The 17,614-nt window shown below is 49.2% G+C and overlaps 1 protein-coding gene across 1 annotated transcript in view; it reads left to right on the forward strand.

The window, feature by feature from the left end:
- TBCD (tubulin folding cofactor D) overlaps positions 1-17,614 on the forward strand; it is a 179,978-nt gene that overhangs the window by 116,094 nt on the left and 46,270 nt on the right. Inside the window, exons 17-20 of the mRNA XM_081220636.1 lie at positions 3,657-3,742; positions 10,480-10,560; positions 15,623-15,696; positions 17,416-17,533. Of these exons, the coding sequence (XP_081076762.1) occupies positions 3,657-3,742; positions 10,480-10,560; positions 15,623-15,696; positions 17,416-17,533 (359 nt within the window). The remainder of the gene's footprint in view (positions 1-3,656; positions 3,743-10,479; positions 10,561-15,622; positions 15,697-17,415; positions 17,534-17,614) is intronic.

Here is a 17,614-nt window from a genome sequence, read left to right on the forward strand (position 1 = left end):
GCCGGGGAGCCCAGGAGAGAGGTCTGAGCTATGCTCAGAAGGGCTCCAGGAGAGAGATCTGGGCTGGAGGTGAGTGCGTTGTGGGCCTGGGGATCAGCAGGTGATACTGGGGACAAGCGGTGATGGGCCTTGAGGGGCAGAGGTCAGGCTGCAGGACCAAGGGGAGCCCACTCAGAGTGGCTGCCCAGCAGGTGGGAGGATGGGAGAGGTGGGCGTGCACAGGAGGGAAGGCTTGGACAAACACGGGATTCCAAGACTCCTGCCTGGACATCTGCGGGAAAGCGTGCGTGCAGGGACTGTCCCCTTGGATGCCCTTGAGTCTGTCAGGGTTCCCACAGCGGGGCCAGCCTTGCTGTTGAACCGGGGCCTGCATTCCCAGCACTGGGTCCACTCGCCCTTCCTGGACTGCCAAAGGCCAGGGAGAGGGGGTGATACTGCAGCTGTGGCTTCCACGGGGGTGTCGTTTGGGGCACGGTGGGAAGTTCTCCCGGAAGTGTGGGCTGCTGGGCGAGGCGCCTCCGTCCACGTGGCCTGGGTGTTGGCGAGGGGTCCCCCAGCACTCAGGGTGGAGCAGAGAGAGGAGCCAGCGGGGCTTCAGGCTGGACCAGGTCTGTGGAGGGCGGCCGACCTGCTGACCTTCCATCGAAGGCGACAGAGCAGCCAAGGGGCGGAGAGGAGGGCGGCTTAGCTGGAGGTTCTGCAGCCTGTGCTGTGAGCTGTGAGCGTGTGTGTGGGAGGGGCCGGGGCCTTGAGGTGAGGTGTCCAGTTCTGAATGCAGCGTTAAGGCTAAACTGATGCCAAGATGGGTCTAAACGGAGTCTCGGATTCCACAGTCATTGCCAAAGACAGAGGGAACCAAATCAGTCATCTTGAACTTGACTTCGTGCTACCTTGAAATTGTTGGCGTGCTGCCTCATGCTGCGGGTGTGCTTGTCTGTGGAAGGAGCCCAGTAAGGTCACAGCCTTTCTTCCGTGGCTGGGAGGTGACTGAGACCCAGTATCCTCGGGTGTCCCTTAGTCCTGTCTACCTGGAGCCCTGAAAACTTAGAAGAAAGCGGGTCACTAGACAGAGATGCCAACCTCTGGCAGCGACAGGCTTTGCTGTGTCAAGGCAGCAAGTGCCGCCCGCAGGACGAGGGAGGCTGACGGAGAAATGTGGGGTTGTTGAGGGGCCTGCAGGCCAAGATCCGGGCCTGCAGAGGAGGGCGGGGGCTGTGGTCAAGAAGGGAACTGCTGGAGGCTGAGCCAGGGGAGACTGGGCACCCTGAAAATCAGAGCCCAGGAGAAGAGGTGTCTCCCGCCCACCTCCAGCCCCCACGGCACCCCTGTCGGCAGAACCCCAGGTTCCAAAAGACACCAGGGCGGTCAGGAGCTGGGCAGTACTGCTCCCTGTGCAGTCGGAGCATGGGGGCCACTCAGGTTGCGGGGTCCGTCAGGGAAGGAAGGTGAGCAGCTAGGGTCCTCGTGCCCTTACCCTCCTCGTCTCCCCGTGCACTGGTGTTTACGGTAAGACTGGCCTGCGTGGTCCAGGGGAAGCCATGCCAACGTTTAAGAGGTGCTTACTGTGGGCCTGCACCCGGTGATGTCCTTCTGCAGCTTGACAGGAATGAGGAGGAGAAGGATGTGAACCTGCCAAAGGAGATAGGGGCGCGGGAGGGGAGTGTGGAGAGGGCACATGCGTTCCCAGACGTGGGGCGAGGCTCTTAGCGGCCACGTGTGGTCGACTTGCTGAGGGCATGGAGCGCAAGTGAGGGGCAGCAGGGGGCGTGTTTGTCCACGGCCCTGGGGTGGGATGTCCTCCGGGCTCCCGGGTGCGAGCACAGACCCTGTCTTTGGCCACCTTCAGCGATGGGGGAATTTGCAGGGGGAATTTGGTGGGGGGCCCATCTCTCCGTCCAGGCTCACCCCTGCCCACCGGGGACTCAGGCCTGAGCGAGGGGTCCTGAGTCTCCACTCCCGGCTCCCAGAGAAACCTTGGGAGGGATTTGCTGGAACGCAGCCCCCTCTGTCCGTTCTGTCCCTCCTTGCAGGGATGAGCTGTCTGGACAGAGATGTGACGCTTCGGTATGCAGTGGCCGGACCAAGAAGATCTTGGGGTGTCAGGAGGCATCTGAACGTTGCCCGGGGGGCGGCAGGCTTGGGTGGTGGAGCAGAGGGCACTACCTCCTCCTGCAGCCACAGTGGCCTTTGTCTGACTCGGCCTCAGGCTGGTCTGGGGTGGACTGGAGTCCAGCAGGAGTCAGCCTGGCACGCGCTTGCCCCTTGGGTGGTGGGGGGCCATCCCCTGCACTGAGCTGTGTCGGGAGACTGATTGGCTTTTAGGTTCGCTTGGGAACCGCACCTCTGATCCTGACATTGTGTCCGTGACGAACACGCTGGGGTCCATTGACAATATGGAGTCAGATCCCAAGTTCTTCATGTGCGGGGCTCCCTCGAGACGCTGTGGGAGGTTAGCAGTCTGTGGGTCCCTAGTCTACGGCTTGCTCAGAGTGGGGAAGGGCTCTGGGGACCCAGGCCTCACCACACCCTCCTATGGTTGGTGACAGCAAGGCATTCACTCCTTGGTGGAAAGTTTGTCATTTATGTCCTTTTAGAAAACTATTTGGGGACTTCCCTGGTGGCGCAGAGGTTAAGAATCCACCTGCCAATGCAGGGAACAAGGGTTTGAGTCCTGGTCTGGGAAGATCCCACATGCCGTGGAGCAGCTAAGCCCGTGCGCCACAACTACTGAGCCTGCGCTCTAGAGTCCGCGAGCCACAACTACTGAAGCCCATGTGCCCTGTAGCCCACGTGTCACAACTATTGAGCCCACGCACTCTAGGAACCATGCTCCGCAACAAAAGAAGCCACCGCAATGAGAAACCTGTGCACCGCAATGAGAGTGGCCCCTGCTCGCCGCAGCTAGAGAAAGCCCACACGCAGCAACGAAGACCCAACGCAGCCAAAAAAAAAAAAAAAAAAAAAAACTATTTGTCTTGTTTTCAGATTTTCAAGTATTGTTACCAGAGAGTGGTATCAATAATAACTTGCAGACTTCGGGGCGGGGCCTGGACCTAGGCTGGGAGTGTGTCCCTGGGTGTGTTAAGGGGGACTGTCCCCAACTCCCCAACCCCCTGTTTCAGTGTATGGTCCTGGGTGTTGGCTGTCAGGCCCCCACATGTGACCTCCCAGTCGTCTTGTTCATTCTCCTGCCAGCCGTGGGGGGTGGGCTCTCGTCCAGGATTCGTAGCTCAGGCAGGTGCCGGCCCTTCCGAGGGGACTCTGGGGTCCTTCTGGCCGCCGGGGCCTGGGTTGAATGAAATCGGAAGCTTTAATTCTGCTGAAACCTGATGTCTTTTAATGGTGTGTGGTTTAAAGAAAGGGCTCTTACAACATTTTAAAGTTGAAATGCTTGAATTGTTAGGAAAAAAAATTTTAAGTGGCTCAAATAATTTTAGCACAGTGTCCAGCCTTGGAGAGGCAGTTAGTAAAGTGACCTGACTTGGAAGTCCTTGGTTGAGTTCGGTTAAGTGGTGTGTAGTTTCAGCTTTCAGTTTATATCATGCTTCTTCGTTCATAAAAGTAACATATGTGCATATGATTATCAAACTTTGAAAATGCCTTTACTCAATAAAATAATTTTTGTCTCTTTTTTTTCCACTTTATTTTTTCATTAGGGCACTTTCCCTCATGGGATTGATATTTTGACCACAGCTGACTACTTTACTGTTGGTAACAGATCTAACTGTTTCCTGGTTATAAGGTAAATTTTAATATTCGTCATAAAATATAATGATTTCTTTGAGTCACAGATCGGTTTCCACCATTTGGTTTCTTCAGCCTGGAAGGTCCACTAAGAGTAAATTCATGTGTGGAAAGTTAAAAAAGGAATTGAAAACTGTTTGTTTTGAAACTTTTGTTTCAGATTGATTGGACAGAGTGCATAGTGTATGATTCTGTTTACATAAAACTTTGAAAAATGCAAATGAATCCAGAGGGACAGTAGCAGGTCAGGGGTGGCCTGGAGAAGGGGAGTGCAGGATCTGGTCCTGAGAAGGGTGCTCATGTTTTAAAGAGGTATTAAGCCTTTCAAGAACAGTGCTGTGGTGGTTATTTTCCTCTTAAACCAGCCTGTTGCACTAGCTGTTTCGTTGAGAGCTTGGTCTTTCACAGAGAATTGCCACCAGCCAAAACTGTGCATTGCTTTCTGTATGGCCTCTGCTCTACTGGGGAGTTTCTCAGAATGAATTCTTAGATTGGTAGTGACTGTCCTTCTTTTTCTGTTTCAATAAAGCAGTGTTTCCCAAGTTGAAGTTATCTGTAGCTTGTTTATGAGATGAGTAAGAAAGAGGTATTTGAGAAATCAGGTCAAGGAATAAATATTTAACATCCCTAACTGTGGTTTGCAGAAATCACATCAAAACTTAATTTAAGTAAGTAAGTAGTGGGGCAGTGAGTCCACATGTCTTAGTTAACTCATTGCAACACTAATACAAGATGGGCATAATTTTATGAAGTAACTTATTTGCCTTAAATTGGGACAGGAAACACGCCAGTGCTTTTTAAAATGGTTAACCATTATGGGTCTTAAGGGTAGATTCCCTAATACCCCTGCTCTGCAGACCATGCAGAAACTACATTTCCCCCTAACCAGCGTGGACAGATTTTTTTTTTGTTTTTTTTAATGTGGCATTTGGCCTCCTTCACAGAAATAATCTTTGACCAAACACACTGTACTTTTAGCATCCTTTCCACCTTTCCTCAACATTTAGTGGTCTTCTATGCCTTATTAGTTCTCTCCTATTTTAATTCTGTTCCCTTTGATTGTTAATATTTGAGCATATATTTTACGTGGGGAATCTCTTACCTTTGCCCGAGTTTCATGGGTAAAAGAACTCGTAGTTTTTGGCCTTGGCATGCTTTTCTTGTGGCTGAGGTCTCTGAGCTGGTCTGCGTTTCTTAGATGGGCTGGCTCAGGGTCTGTCTTCCACAGAGGGTTCTGCACACTTCTGTGGATGAGAGGCAGTCTGTGAGGAGGGGTCCAGCAGTCATGGGGACCAGGGTCTGTGGCTGTACCCCATCACCACAGGGCGCTTGGGGGAGCTCTTCCCTTGCCCCAAGGCAGGGCCGACACCCAGGGTCCTGCTGTCAGCCTGGACGGCAGGGCAGAGGGAAAGGGGGCATGTGGCAGAGGGAACTGTGCCCAGGGAGCCTGGTGTGGGGTAGGGGACAGCCCTTCAGGGAAGGGTCCAAAATCAGCCTGGGGCGGTGGGGCTTCTGAGCCAAAGTGGGGCCTTGGGTTGTCCTGAGGTCAGGGAACCAGGTTTTTTTTTTTGTTTTTTTTTTTTTGCGGTACGCGGGCCTCTCACTGTTGTGGCCTCTCCCGTTGCGGAGCACAGGCTCTGGATGCGCAGGCTCAGCAGCCATGGCTCACGGGCCCAGCCGCTCCGCGGCATATGGGATCCTCCCGGACCGGGGCACGAACCCATATCCCCTGCATCGGCAGGCGGACTCTCAACCACTGCACCACCTGGGAGGCCCAGGGAACCAGGTTTGACAGTCAGATCTGCATTTTGAATATACCACTGTGACTGCGTTTTGGTAACTGGAAGCAAGGAGACAGGGCCCCCTTACAAGGTGGGGGATGATCAGAGGGTGGTCAGGGCCCCTCACAAGGTGTGAGACATGGTCAGGGGACAGCTAGGGCACAGGGTTGGGTCCTCTGGCGAGAGTGGGTGCGGTCAGGACAGTGGAGGTGTTGGGGTGCACCGTGAGGGAGAAAACGCCTGTGGGTTTTGGGGAAGGTCCGGAGCTCAGATTCACTGAACACACGGGGCTCACAGCACATCTGAGCGGACACATGGGCCAAAGTGCGGATGATTCTCCTGGAGACGGGAGTGTGCGACACACGGATGGGAATTGAAACACGTGGACGAAGACCATCAGGCGGGGGGGACCAGCATCGTCTTACCTCTACTTTTGACTCAGAGCTTTGTTACGGTGCTGGTGACACACAGGAAATTGAACGTATTTATCGTGTAGGTTCTGATCAGTGTTGACGGGCACAGATCTTCGTCACCACAATGCAGATAGAGACCCGTCTCCACAGGATTTCTGGGCGCCCCTTCTCCAGGCGCCAGTCTGTTCCTGTCACTCTGGGTCGTTGGGTGAATGGAGTCGCGTGGTGTGGGCTCTGGGTGCTGTTCTGGCCGCCTGCGCCCTGCCTGCTCTCTCGGGTGTGTCCTCCCTGCGTGAGTGCCCACGCGTTCCTAGTTCCCGCGTGTGATGAGCCACGTTTTCCCCTGTGAGGGACGTCTGGGGGTTTCCAGGTTAGGGCTTCGATCACCTTCGTGTGCACGTCTGTCTGTGGGCAGGTGCTTTCCTGTATCTGGTTAAACACCTGGGAGTGAAGTGGCTGGATCCTGATTGTTTTAAGAAACTGCCAGATGGCTTTCCAGAGTGGCTGCATCACTTTACCCTGTCCTTGCTAGCCCTTGGTGTGGTCAGTGGTTTTAATCGTAGCCATTCTGATGGATGTGCAGGAGGAGCTCATTAATTTGTGTTTTCCTAACGACTAATGACATTGAGCATCTTTTCATGGGCTTATTGGACAAATCTTTTGCCTGTTTATCTATTGGGTTGGTTGTTTTCTTCTTACTGAGACTTTGAGAATTCTTCCTATTTTCTGGATACAAATCCTTTCTCAGGTCCATTATCTGCAGATGTTTTCTCCTGGTCCGTGGCTTGTTCTTTCAGCGTCCTGTGTATTCCTAAGACAAAACCCTTTGTTAAAAATCAGCTTTATTTTTGTTCTCCTATTTCGTTACACATGATTTACATACAGTAAAATTCACTAGTTTAAAATGTGGGTTTTGACAGATGTGTAACCACTGCTGCAGTCAACACAGGGAATGTTTCTGTCGCTCCAGAAAGTTCCCTCATGCCCTGGTCCTGACAGCCTCTGAGCTGCCTTCTGTCACTGGAGTTGACCTTTTCTAGAACTTGTAGGACAGTCACGTGGTGTGCGGGCTCCTGTCACTGTATGTCATCGTTCATCCATGCTGCTCGGTAGTGGTCCACCGGGTGGACTGCAGCTTGTCTCCCACTCACCACCTGGTGGTCGTCCGAGCCCCTTGGCTTTGGATGTGTGCATATGGGTGGTGCTTCTATTTGCCCAGCTGTTTTCTGCTGTGACATAACGAGCAGTCGTGAGCAATGTTTATGGGTTTGTCTTCTTGCAGTTGTAAATTTCCTTAACAGATTGCTGGCACCACAACACTGTGCCTCCTTCTGGAGAAGCATTTGGTCACATTTTGCTTTCTAGAAGTTTGCTTTCCAGTCGTTTTGCACGTTCCTGTCCCACGAGTTCTTCAGACTCAGGAAACCTCAGAGTGAACTTGCTCTCTTATTTCCTAACTCAGTGAACAGCGTGCCATCCACATCATAGCTCAGTTTTGCTTCTCCTTCTCTCATTCCCCACGTCCGGTTGGTGACCTAGTTTTGTCACTCTTGCATCCCTAACAGCCCTCAAACGTTCACTCTGCTTGTCCGGTCAGCTGTCACCGTAGCCTAGCTCTCACTGTCCTGTACACTTGCAGAGCCTCCACGACCCCACCTCCGTCACTTGTCTGAGTGCATAATGGAGCGCTTTCTCTTTGTCACACCACCACCCTGCCTCCCGGCCCCCAGCAGGCCGTGCATCCTCCTTGGCTCACCTACCCCAGTCCTCCGCCCTTTGGTGGACGCCCCTCTTGGTTTGCACTTGGCTGCCATGCAGACTGAGCGCTCAGTAAGTGCTGAGCGCTGCCTGGGCTGGCAGTGCCAGCAGTGCATCTTCTCCAAGGTCAGCCGCTAGTTGGTGCCAAAGCTTGGACTAGAACTCAGGTGGCCGACCTCTGTTTGGTTGTTTTTCTTTGAGGCCACTGTTTTCTCTGCCTGCGTCTCTGGAAGCTTTGGAGGCTCAGGATGCCGGCCTGGGGTGGGTCTATCTGTTGGGTGGGCCAGGGGCCTGTAGGTTATGTGGGACCAGGAATTGTGTCTTGCCTCCATTTCTGACAGCTTCAACAGCTTGTCTGCTGTCCTCACTTTTCTGTTTTCTTCTTCTGACTCTCTCTCAAGCGGTTTCATCATCTTTAGGGGGGCTCTCAATCCACCTCGCTGCTGGTGAAGCCTCTGCTTTTCTTCCTGTCACGCCCAGAGCAAAGATTTTCCCTGACTCGACTCTCCCAGACCTCACACCGATCCTCCCTTCTTGGCCTTCTGTGCCATCCACTCTGTCTCTCAGCCTCCGTGTAACACGTGGGTGGTGGTCAGGTCCATGGTGGGGTTATGTGGATGGTGTGGCAGGTTCAGACAATATTTGTAAGCAATTGGGTGTTTTAGGGGCATGAAGTATAAAAGTGCATATTTTGGAATAAGTGATACATGTTCGTGGTATAAAATTCAGAAGGTGCAGGGGGTGTTTAGGGAAAACCAGTGCATCTCACCTCTCCTTCCAGGCACCTGGTTCTACCCTGGGGGTCCCTGTTGGCCCCAGTTCCTTGTGTCTTCTAGAGAGATTTGGTTCATATCATGCCTGTGGGTGTGTCGGCTTCCTTCTGTCCACGCTGAGCGGTGGCACACAGTGCACAAGGTTGGAACCCCTGAAGTGCTCATCTTCAGAGGCTTGGTCAAGTACAGGCACACCTTGGGGATATTGTGGGTTTGGGGCCAGACCACCGTAATAAAGCGAGTATCACATTAAAGTGAGTTGCACAAATTTTTTGGTTTCCCAGTGTGTATGAGAGGTATCTTAACACTGTACTGTAGCCTGTTAGGTGTGCAATAGCATTATGTCTAAAAAAAAAACAATGTACATGCCTTAATTTAAAAATGCTTTATTGCTCAGCAGTGCTAACCATCATCTGAGCCTTCAGCGAGTCACAGTAGTAACATGAGAAATCACTGTTCACATATCACCATAACACATATAATAATAATATTGAAAAAGTTTGAAATGTTGCAAAAATTACCAGAATGTGACACAGACACAAAGCGAGCAAATGCTGCTGGAAAATGGTGCTGACGTGCTCGATGCAGTGTTGCCACAAATCATCAATTTGTAAAATGTGCAGCATCTGTGAAGCGCAGTAAAACGAGGTCTGCCTGCAGTAATAACGATGAGCTCTTAGCAGTAGGGAGGCAGCTCTGTGTGTCCTGTTACATACAGCAGAACGTATACACCGAATGCTGCCTGTGACGTCCTGCGTCTTGGAGAGCCTTCCATATCTGGACATGGAGTGTGACCTGTAGATCTCCCTTCCTGGCCATTGGCTTCTGTCCAGTCTTTTGCTGTTATAAACGATGTGAAATGAATATTCTTGTATATATCACTTCTCACCTGTGTGGTTATATCTCAGTGAATTAACAGAAGTGGAATTGCTAGACTAAAGGGCATTACATTTTCAATTTCCTGGGCAGTGCCACTTGCTGTCTCTAGAGGCTGTGCCAAGACGCTGTCCCCAGCAGTGTCTCTGTACGCTTCTAGAGCCTTCCAGCAGCAGCTGTCAACCCCTCTGACTTTGGCAGTTTGACAGATGGACAAAAGTTTCCTTTCCATTTCCCATAGAATAAGGCTGAATGTTTGAGCTGCATCTTCTTTCTTTTCTGTAAACTTTAATTATTTTTCTACTAGGTGATGGCATTTTCTTATTGATTTGGAAGAACTCCATTATACAGAAGGCTCTTGTTTGTGATAGCAGTTGCAGATATTTTTGATTTTGTTTATGGTGTGTTTTTCCTGATAGCATTTTTCTCTTTTGGTTGAGTGTTTGAATGTACCAGTCTCTTCTTTTTTGGCTTCTGGGTTTTGAGTCATAATTAGAAAGCCCCGTCCCACTTGGAGATTATTTTTTTAATTCTCCTGTGGTATTTTCAGGAGACGTAACTCTTACTTTTAAGGCATAATTATGCTCCTTCAGCTGTCCTCGTATGAAGCGTACAGGTCACCTGGGTGACCAGCGCCGTCACTGAGATATGGAGGGCTCAGCACCTTGGCTCCAGGCGCCGCCCGTAGCTCGCTGATGCCTTTTGTAGAATGTCACACGAGTGAAGTCAGAAAGAATGGACGCCTGTGCCTGGCTCCTTTCTCTCAGCACAGTGGTTTCTGAGAGTCATGCTTGTTGTGTGTGTTGGTAGCTTGTTCCTCTTTGTTGCTGAGCTGTCTTGAGTCTGTGGCTGTTCTGCAGTTTATCTGTTAGTCCATCTGTTATAGACATTTAGGTTGTTTTGTGTTTTGGGCTGCGATGAATGAAGCTGCTTAAACATTTGTTTAGAAGTCTTTTTGTGGATGTATATATCTTCATTTCTTTTGGATACATACTTATAAAGGGATTTCTGTATATTTATAAGAAACTGCCGAACTGTTTTTGAAAGTGGTCGTACCATTTTATGTTCTCATAAGTAGTGTGTGAGTTCCTGTTCCTCCACATTCTCACCATCTCTGAATATTGTTTTTTCCAGCATGTTTATTGCCGGCTTTCCTGAATACACACAACCAATGATAGACCACCTGGTTACCATGAAGATAAACCATTGGGATGGGTAGGTTTTGTGTTTTTATGTTTGCCTAATGACCTTATCTGTCAAATAAGAATTCTTATTTTTTCCCAAAGGAGAGATTAAATTGAGCTTGTAAGCCTTGAGTATATTGTCTAATTGTAGATTTCTTTTTTTTTCAGTTTATATACCTATATATTATATATTTTACCATTTGAACTTTTTATTTCATACTGGAGTCCAGCTGATTAACAATGTTGTGATAGTTTCGGGTGCACAGCAGAGCGACTCAGCCGTACATAAATATGTATGCATTCTCCTCAAACTCCCCTCCCAGCTCGGAAGATTTCACATTTTAAAGTAACTCCTGAGAAGTAACGTAAGTTCCAGTCTTCATGCCTGATGTGTTGGTTAATGGTCTACCTCCAGTTTTACTTCTGGAGACCTCAGTGAAGTCTGCTGGGTGTGGAAACTTTCCCGTGTCATGGAGGGCGGGTAGCCTCCTGAGGGCGAGGACCTTAGGCTGTGGGATCTGCCTCATCTGCTCTGCGGCCAGGGCATCCCAGCTCGAGTCCGATCCCTGTGGCCGCTTAGCCGTCTTCTCCATCCTTCCTGGAGCCAGGCAGGCCTGTAGCTTTTTCGTGATCACGAAGCAGCTTCAGGGTGTCTTAGCATTTCCAGCAGTTAAACGTGTCCCTTCAGAGGGGAGGGTCAATGTGTAACCCAGAGCGGGTATCAGTGCTTCTGGCAGCCCCTCTGGGAGGACAGCTTATGTTTTCTTGGGAGGCTCGGTGTGGCTGCCGGTGCTCAGGCCATGGTCTGAGGGACACAAATGCCAAGTAGCTTCTTCAGGTTCTACGTCCGGAACCCCAACTTACAGTGGGTGTTAGTTGCAGTCAATAGGACATTTAAAACCAAAATTGCAACTGTGTCATCCATGGTGTTAGACTAAAAGTTCTGAGCTATTGAAATCTCCAGCTGTTGTTGAAATGTTTATTTCTTCTTTCAATTCTGTCAGGTTTCCTTCACATATTTTGGGTGGGACTCTCTGCTTAGGTGCAATTACATTTCTAACTTTTGTATCTTCCAGATGTATTGACCCTTTATTGTTATGAAATGGCCCTTTTTGTTTCACGTTAGATTTCTTGTCTTAAAGTGTAATTTGATATTATTATGGCTGAAGGGTCGGCAAGCTTTTTCTTTGAAGGGCCAGAGAGTAAACATTTTAGGTCACTGTCCCATGTATTTTATTGTTTTTTTCTTTTCTAAGATTTATTATTTATTTATTTCATTTATTTTTGTCTGTGTCGGGTCTTAGTTGCGGCACGCAGGATCTTTGCTGAGGCATGCAGGATCTTTTGTTGGGCGCAGGCTCTTCGTTCTGGTGTGCAGGCTTCTCTCTAGTTGTGGCGTGCGGGTTTTCTCTTCTCTAATTGTGGTGCACGGGCTCCAGGGCACACGGCCTCTGTAGTTGTGGCGGGTTCCAGGGCGAGTGCTCTGTGGTCTGCAGCTTGCGGGCTCTCTAGTTGAGGTGTGCGAGCTCAGTAGTAGTGGCGCACGGGCTTAGTTGCCCTGCTGGCATGTGGGATCTTAGTTCCCTGACCAGGGATCGAACCCGCGTCCCCTGCATTGCAAGGCGGATTCTTTACCACTGGACCACCAGGGAAGTCCCCTGTTTTTTTCTTTTTTTTTTTTTTTTTTTCTTTTTGCGGTATGCGGGCCTCTCACTGTTGTGGCCTCTCCTGTTGCGGAGCACAGGCTCCGGATGCGCAGGCCCAGCGGCCGTGGCTCACGGGCCCAGCCGCTCCGCGGCATATGGGATCCTCCCAGACCGGGGCACGAACCCGTATCCCCTGCATCGGCAGGCGGACTCTCAACCACTGCGCCACCAGGGAGGCCCTTTTTCTTTTTAAACCCTTTAAAAATGTAAAAACCATTCGAAGCTGGGGCCTTACAAAAAGAGGCCTCTCACAGCCACTGTTGTCCTGCACCCTTGTCTGTGTGTCAGGGGGATGGCAGATGGTCCCGCCTTTACATCCAGCCTGGCAGCGTCTGCCTTTTGTTTGAGGGCTTCAGTCCTTTCACATCTGAAGTGGTTATCAATTTATACCTGTCATTTTGCTATACGGTTTCTATTTTTTTCTTTTTTTTTGTTGTTAATTTTATTTAAAACATTCTTTGTGGAAATACTCTGTTTAGTATAAGCTCTAAAAACCTGAAGTTTCCAGGATGCATGAATCACAGAATGGAGGGGAAATTGCAGTCAGATTTGAAGGTCCTCACAATAACACCTGCTCACATTTGGGATTCTCATATGTTGGGATTCACAGAGCATGATTATGACCTGATTTTCTTATGATTCTTCAGAGATGGAGATATTTCTGCCTTTCTCTGTTTTTGGCCTGGATTACATCCATGAGGAGGTATCAGCTAAAAGTTCATAAATAGGGTCTCTTCAGTTTCCTGTGAATACATGGCTTGTAGAAAATGGGGAGCCTTAGAGAATTTTTTACAGACATTCTTTAGTGGTGTATTTATACCTTCACTAGTATAGGTATTCTATTATACTTTTAATAGTATACACTTTTGAGAAGTATTATCCATTATTTTGGGTTTCTTTTTAAACATTTTCTGATAAACAACAAGCTCCTACAGTATAGCACAGGGAACTATATTTAATATCCTGTGATAAACCATAATGGGAAAGAATGTGGAAAAGAATATATATGTATAACTGAATCACTCTGCTGTACAGAAATTAACACATTGTAAATCAACTATAATTCAATAAAATTAAAAAAAATTTTTCTGATACTTAGACATACTCACCCCAAATAACTTATGTATCAAAATAAACATAATTAAAAATATTTTGACTGTGGTAAAATACATGTAATATTTATCTTAATCATTTTTATTGTAGAGTTCAGTTAAGTACATTCTCCTTGCTGTACAACCAACTTTTTCATCTTGCAAAACTGAAACTCTGTCCCGGTTAATCATCGACTCTCCCTCCCCTTGGCAGCCCCCATTCTCCTGTCTGTCTCTGAATGTGACTCCTCTAGGAATCTCATATGGAATCCTACAGGATTTGTCCTTCTGTGACTGGCTGATTCCACTTAACATACTGTCCTCCAAGGTTCATCTGTGTTGTAGCATGTGTCAGAATTTCCTTCCTTTTTGAGGCTGAACAATATTCGATTGTATATACATGCCACATCTTCTTTATCCATTCATCCGTCCATGGATACTTGGGTTGCTTCCACATTTTAGCTATTGTGAGTAATGCTGCTATGAATATGGGTGTATAAATATCTCTTCGAGACCCTGCTTTCAGTTTTTTGGGTATATACCCAGAAGTGGGATTGTTAGCTTAAATAGTGATTTTATTTTTAATCTCAAAAGCCATACTGTTTTTCATAATGGCTGTACCACTTAACATTCCCACCAGCAATGCACAAGGATTCCAATTTCTGCAAATCCTCACCAGTACTTGTTATTTTCTTTCTTTCTTTTTTTTTTTTAAATAGTGTCAATCTTAATGGGTGTGGGGTGTGAGATGGTATTTCATTGTGGTTTTGATTTGCATTTCCCTAATGATTAGTGACGTTGAGCATCTTTTCATATGCTTGTTGGCTACTTGTATATCATATTTGGAGAAATAGTTTAAGTCCTTTGCCCATTTTAAAATGCAGTTACTTGGTTTTCGTTGTTGTTGGGTTGTAAGAGTTTTTTATATATTCTGGATGTTAGTACCTTATCAGATACATGATTTGCAAATATTTCCTCCCATTCTGTAGGTTGCCTTTTCACTCTGTTGATTGTATCCTTTGATATGCAGAAGTTTAACATTTTAACGTAGTCCAGTTTACCTATTATCAGTGTATATGGTTTTACTTTTGCCTGTGCTTTTGGTGTTACATCCAAGAAAACATTGCCAAATCTAATGTCATGAAGCTTTTCCCCTGCGTTTTCTTCTAAGAGTTTTATAGTTTGAGGTCTGACATTTAGATGGTAAATATAATATTTTTAAATACAGAAAGCTTATCCTTAAAGTGCACTAATTTGAGGATAAGTGTAACTAAGCCTGTTAGAATAGCTGCCTCCTTGGCAACTGTGGGGCTTTATCTGCTCTGAGACCTGATCACTCAGCCTTCAGAAGTGGCTTCCTGAATGGGCTCTTAGCACATCAGACCTCCCTGCCTTGAAGAGCTGGCTGTTTTCTGTTGGAAGCAGACCCCTAAGCTGGTCTGGAGGCATCGAGAGGCCCGGACATACACAGGAGGGGAAGGATCTCCTGCCCCAGCATCCACTTTCATCCTCCAAGTGCTTCTCTCTGGTGCTTGTGTACTTGGAACGTATAATGATCAAACTGCAGATGCCCCCTTTTGCATGTTTCTTCTTTAATATCGTTATCATGTTCTGTCTTGTTCTGTAGTCCTCCTAATTATTATTTTAAGGAAATGACTACTTCCTGTTCTGTCTGGAGCTCTTGGCAGTGCCCTCCTGACTTTTAGTGCTGGGACAGGGCTGGGGGGGCATGGGGGAGGGCGTCAGCTTCACAAGTCACCCTCAAGGTTTGATCAGACCTGTCTGGCCCCTGGCAGGTTCAGGAGGGAACTCGGCTTCATTAACCTGTCCTGGGGTCGTCCTTCTGTTCTGTGTGTTGAGAATATAACAAATGTGCATTGATTGGAAATGTTTGCACTGATGTGATGTATGCCTCCTGTTTATTAGCTTGAGCCTCACGAGCTTCCCTCATTTAGCCCTCGATCTTCCCAGTGGTGGTTTCACAGGCTCCCCAGTACTCGTGTCCTCTGCGTCCCTTGGGGTGCAGGAGGTTGGAGACATACTTTGCCATCCAGCGCCGTGCAGATGGCAGCTGTGTCCTGACAGGGAGTTGCATGTAGTGCCTCCTCTTGATGAAGTCTCTCTCCCTCATTTGTTATGAGCAGAGGTTCTTACTTGCTTGTTAGTTTGTGTTTGCTTTCATAGTGTTTGACTAAGTGGCCCGTTGACAGCTCCCATGCACCGTCCTCTCTATAATTAAATAAAGCCAGAATCCTCGAAATGAAGGACTAACAGTGTTCTCTGCCCCGCCCCCCAGGGCCATCAGGGAGCTGTCGGCCAAGGCACTGCGGAACCTGGCTCAGCGAGCACCCGAGTACAGCACCCATCATGGTAGGTGCTCCTCCTCACACTTGCACATGCGTGTGCACCACGGACACATGCATGAACATGCAGCAGGAAGCCCCGGAGGCCCCCTCACTGATTTCAAGGGCTGGGGGTTTCTCTCTTGCTGAGAAGGGTTTGAAGAACTGGTCTGTGCTTCATCAGGGACAGAACACAAACCAGGTGCCATGGCCTCTGGGAGCACAGGTGCTGTGACCACTGAGGTGTGTGTGTCCCCAGGAGCCACAGGATTCCTGTGCCATCCCAGCAGGAATTGATGGATCTGCTGTACACTGTGTGTTTCAGAACTAGCCTTAAAACAACAAGTGAAGTAACTCATAATATAACATTAAACAGTGAGCTGCTTCCTGGGGCTGCAGTGGATTTGCTGACTTCCTGGGCCAGGCCTGAGCGCACTTTACTCAAGAACAGAACAGCCAGTCTGAACTGATGACACGCCCTTATCATTAAGGAAAGAACCCGTATATGTTCCATCGTGTTTTTTCTACTTGGAATAAGTAGGCATCTGATTTTAATTTAGGGAACAATACACAAATTTCTCCACATTATACTTATTCCCACTGACATTTATTAGAGAAGTAACTATTGGTTGGATCATGGTTCTTCATTTGGAGTTACTGGTTTTAATCACACACTCTGGGATTTTTTTTTTTTTTTCTTTCGGTATGTGGGCCTCTCACTGTTGTGGCCTCTCCCGTTGCGGAGCACAGGCTCCAGACGTGCAGGCTCAATGGCCATGGCTCACGGGCCTAGCTGCCCCGTGGCATGCGGGATCCTCCCGGACCGGGGCACAAACCCGCGTCCCCTGCATCAGCAGGCGGACTCCCAACCACTGCGCCACCAGGGAAGCCCCAACACTCTGGGATTTTAAATGAAGATTTGGGGCATGTTACCTCCTAAGGGCCTTTTCAGCTTCGTGGTCTGTTAATTAAGCTTAATGTCAGGAATCTCACCTGGTGTTTACTTTCCTTTTATGATAATCCTGCTGCCTGAATGAAGGGGACACTTTCTTCCCATTTCAAGAGTGCTGACCGCCCCAGGATAAGGGATTTCCCTGATTCTTAAACACTGACCGCTACCAGCTGCCACATCTGAGCGCCTTTGTGGGCCCTGTCCTGGCAAGGACGCTGTGGCCTCTGCCCGGCTGTGATTGTGGTTCCCCCTGGCTGGTGGGGCTGGTGGAGCGGAGCGGCTGTGGGTGCGGCTCCTTGTCTGCGCTCCCTGCCAGGCTTCAAGGACTGACTTTGCTTTCTGTCCCCAGAGCACAGGCTTGGAGGCTTCCTCTGCTCTGACCAGGAGAGGGCGGGCTCCAGGCTGAGGCACCGTGTGTTGGCTGTAGGTCCTGCAGCCCGGCCTCTGTCCTCCCTGCCCCCCAGGCAGAGCCCCGGCAGCCCCTGAACAGCAGGAAAGACCTGGAAAACAGTCTGTTTTCCTTCTTCCCTGCTGTCTGTTCTCACCCTGGGTCACCACCCTGTGTCCGGAGCCCCGAAGAGCATGTGCTGTTTGGGGGCAAGTGTCATCCTCGTTCACATTCCTGCTCGCTGCCCTTGTGTCCGCTGACGAAGTCTGGCATGTCAGAGACTTTAGTTTAGCCTTGGTTGTGAGATCATGATCCTGACAGAGAGAACTGAGTGGGTTTGTTTCTCCCGTGGATCCTGAACCCTCGCGTCTGTCACCCTGTGTGCATCTCCCATGTGTCCTTTGCAGTTTTCCCGCGTCTGCTGTCAATGACACAGAGTCCAGACCTACACACTCGGCACGGGGCTGTGCTCGCCTGCGCAGAGGTCACCCACAGCCTGTACACGCTGGCTGTGCAACAGGGCAGGTAGGAGCTGGGTCACAGCTGGGGCCCTGTCCACGCACCCCTTCCTTTGTGCCAGTGTGTACAGTGTGGCATGGTCTCCAG

Source organism: Mesoplodon bidens (genome assembly GCF_964165515.1).
Source record: "Mesoplodon bidens genome assembly, chromosome: 19".
Lineage (NCBI taxonomy): Eukaryota > Metazoa > Chordata > Mammalia > Artiodactyla > Ziphiidae > Mesoplodon > Mesoplodon bidens.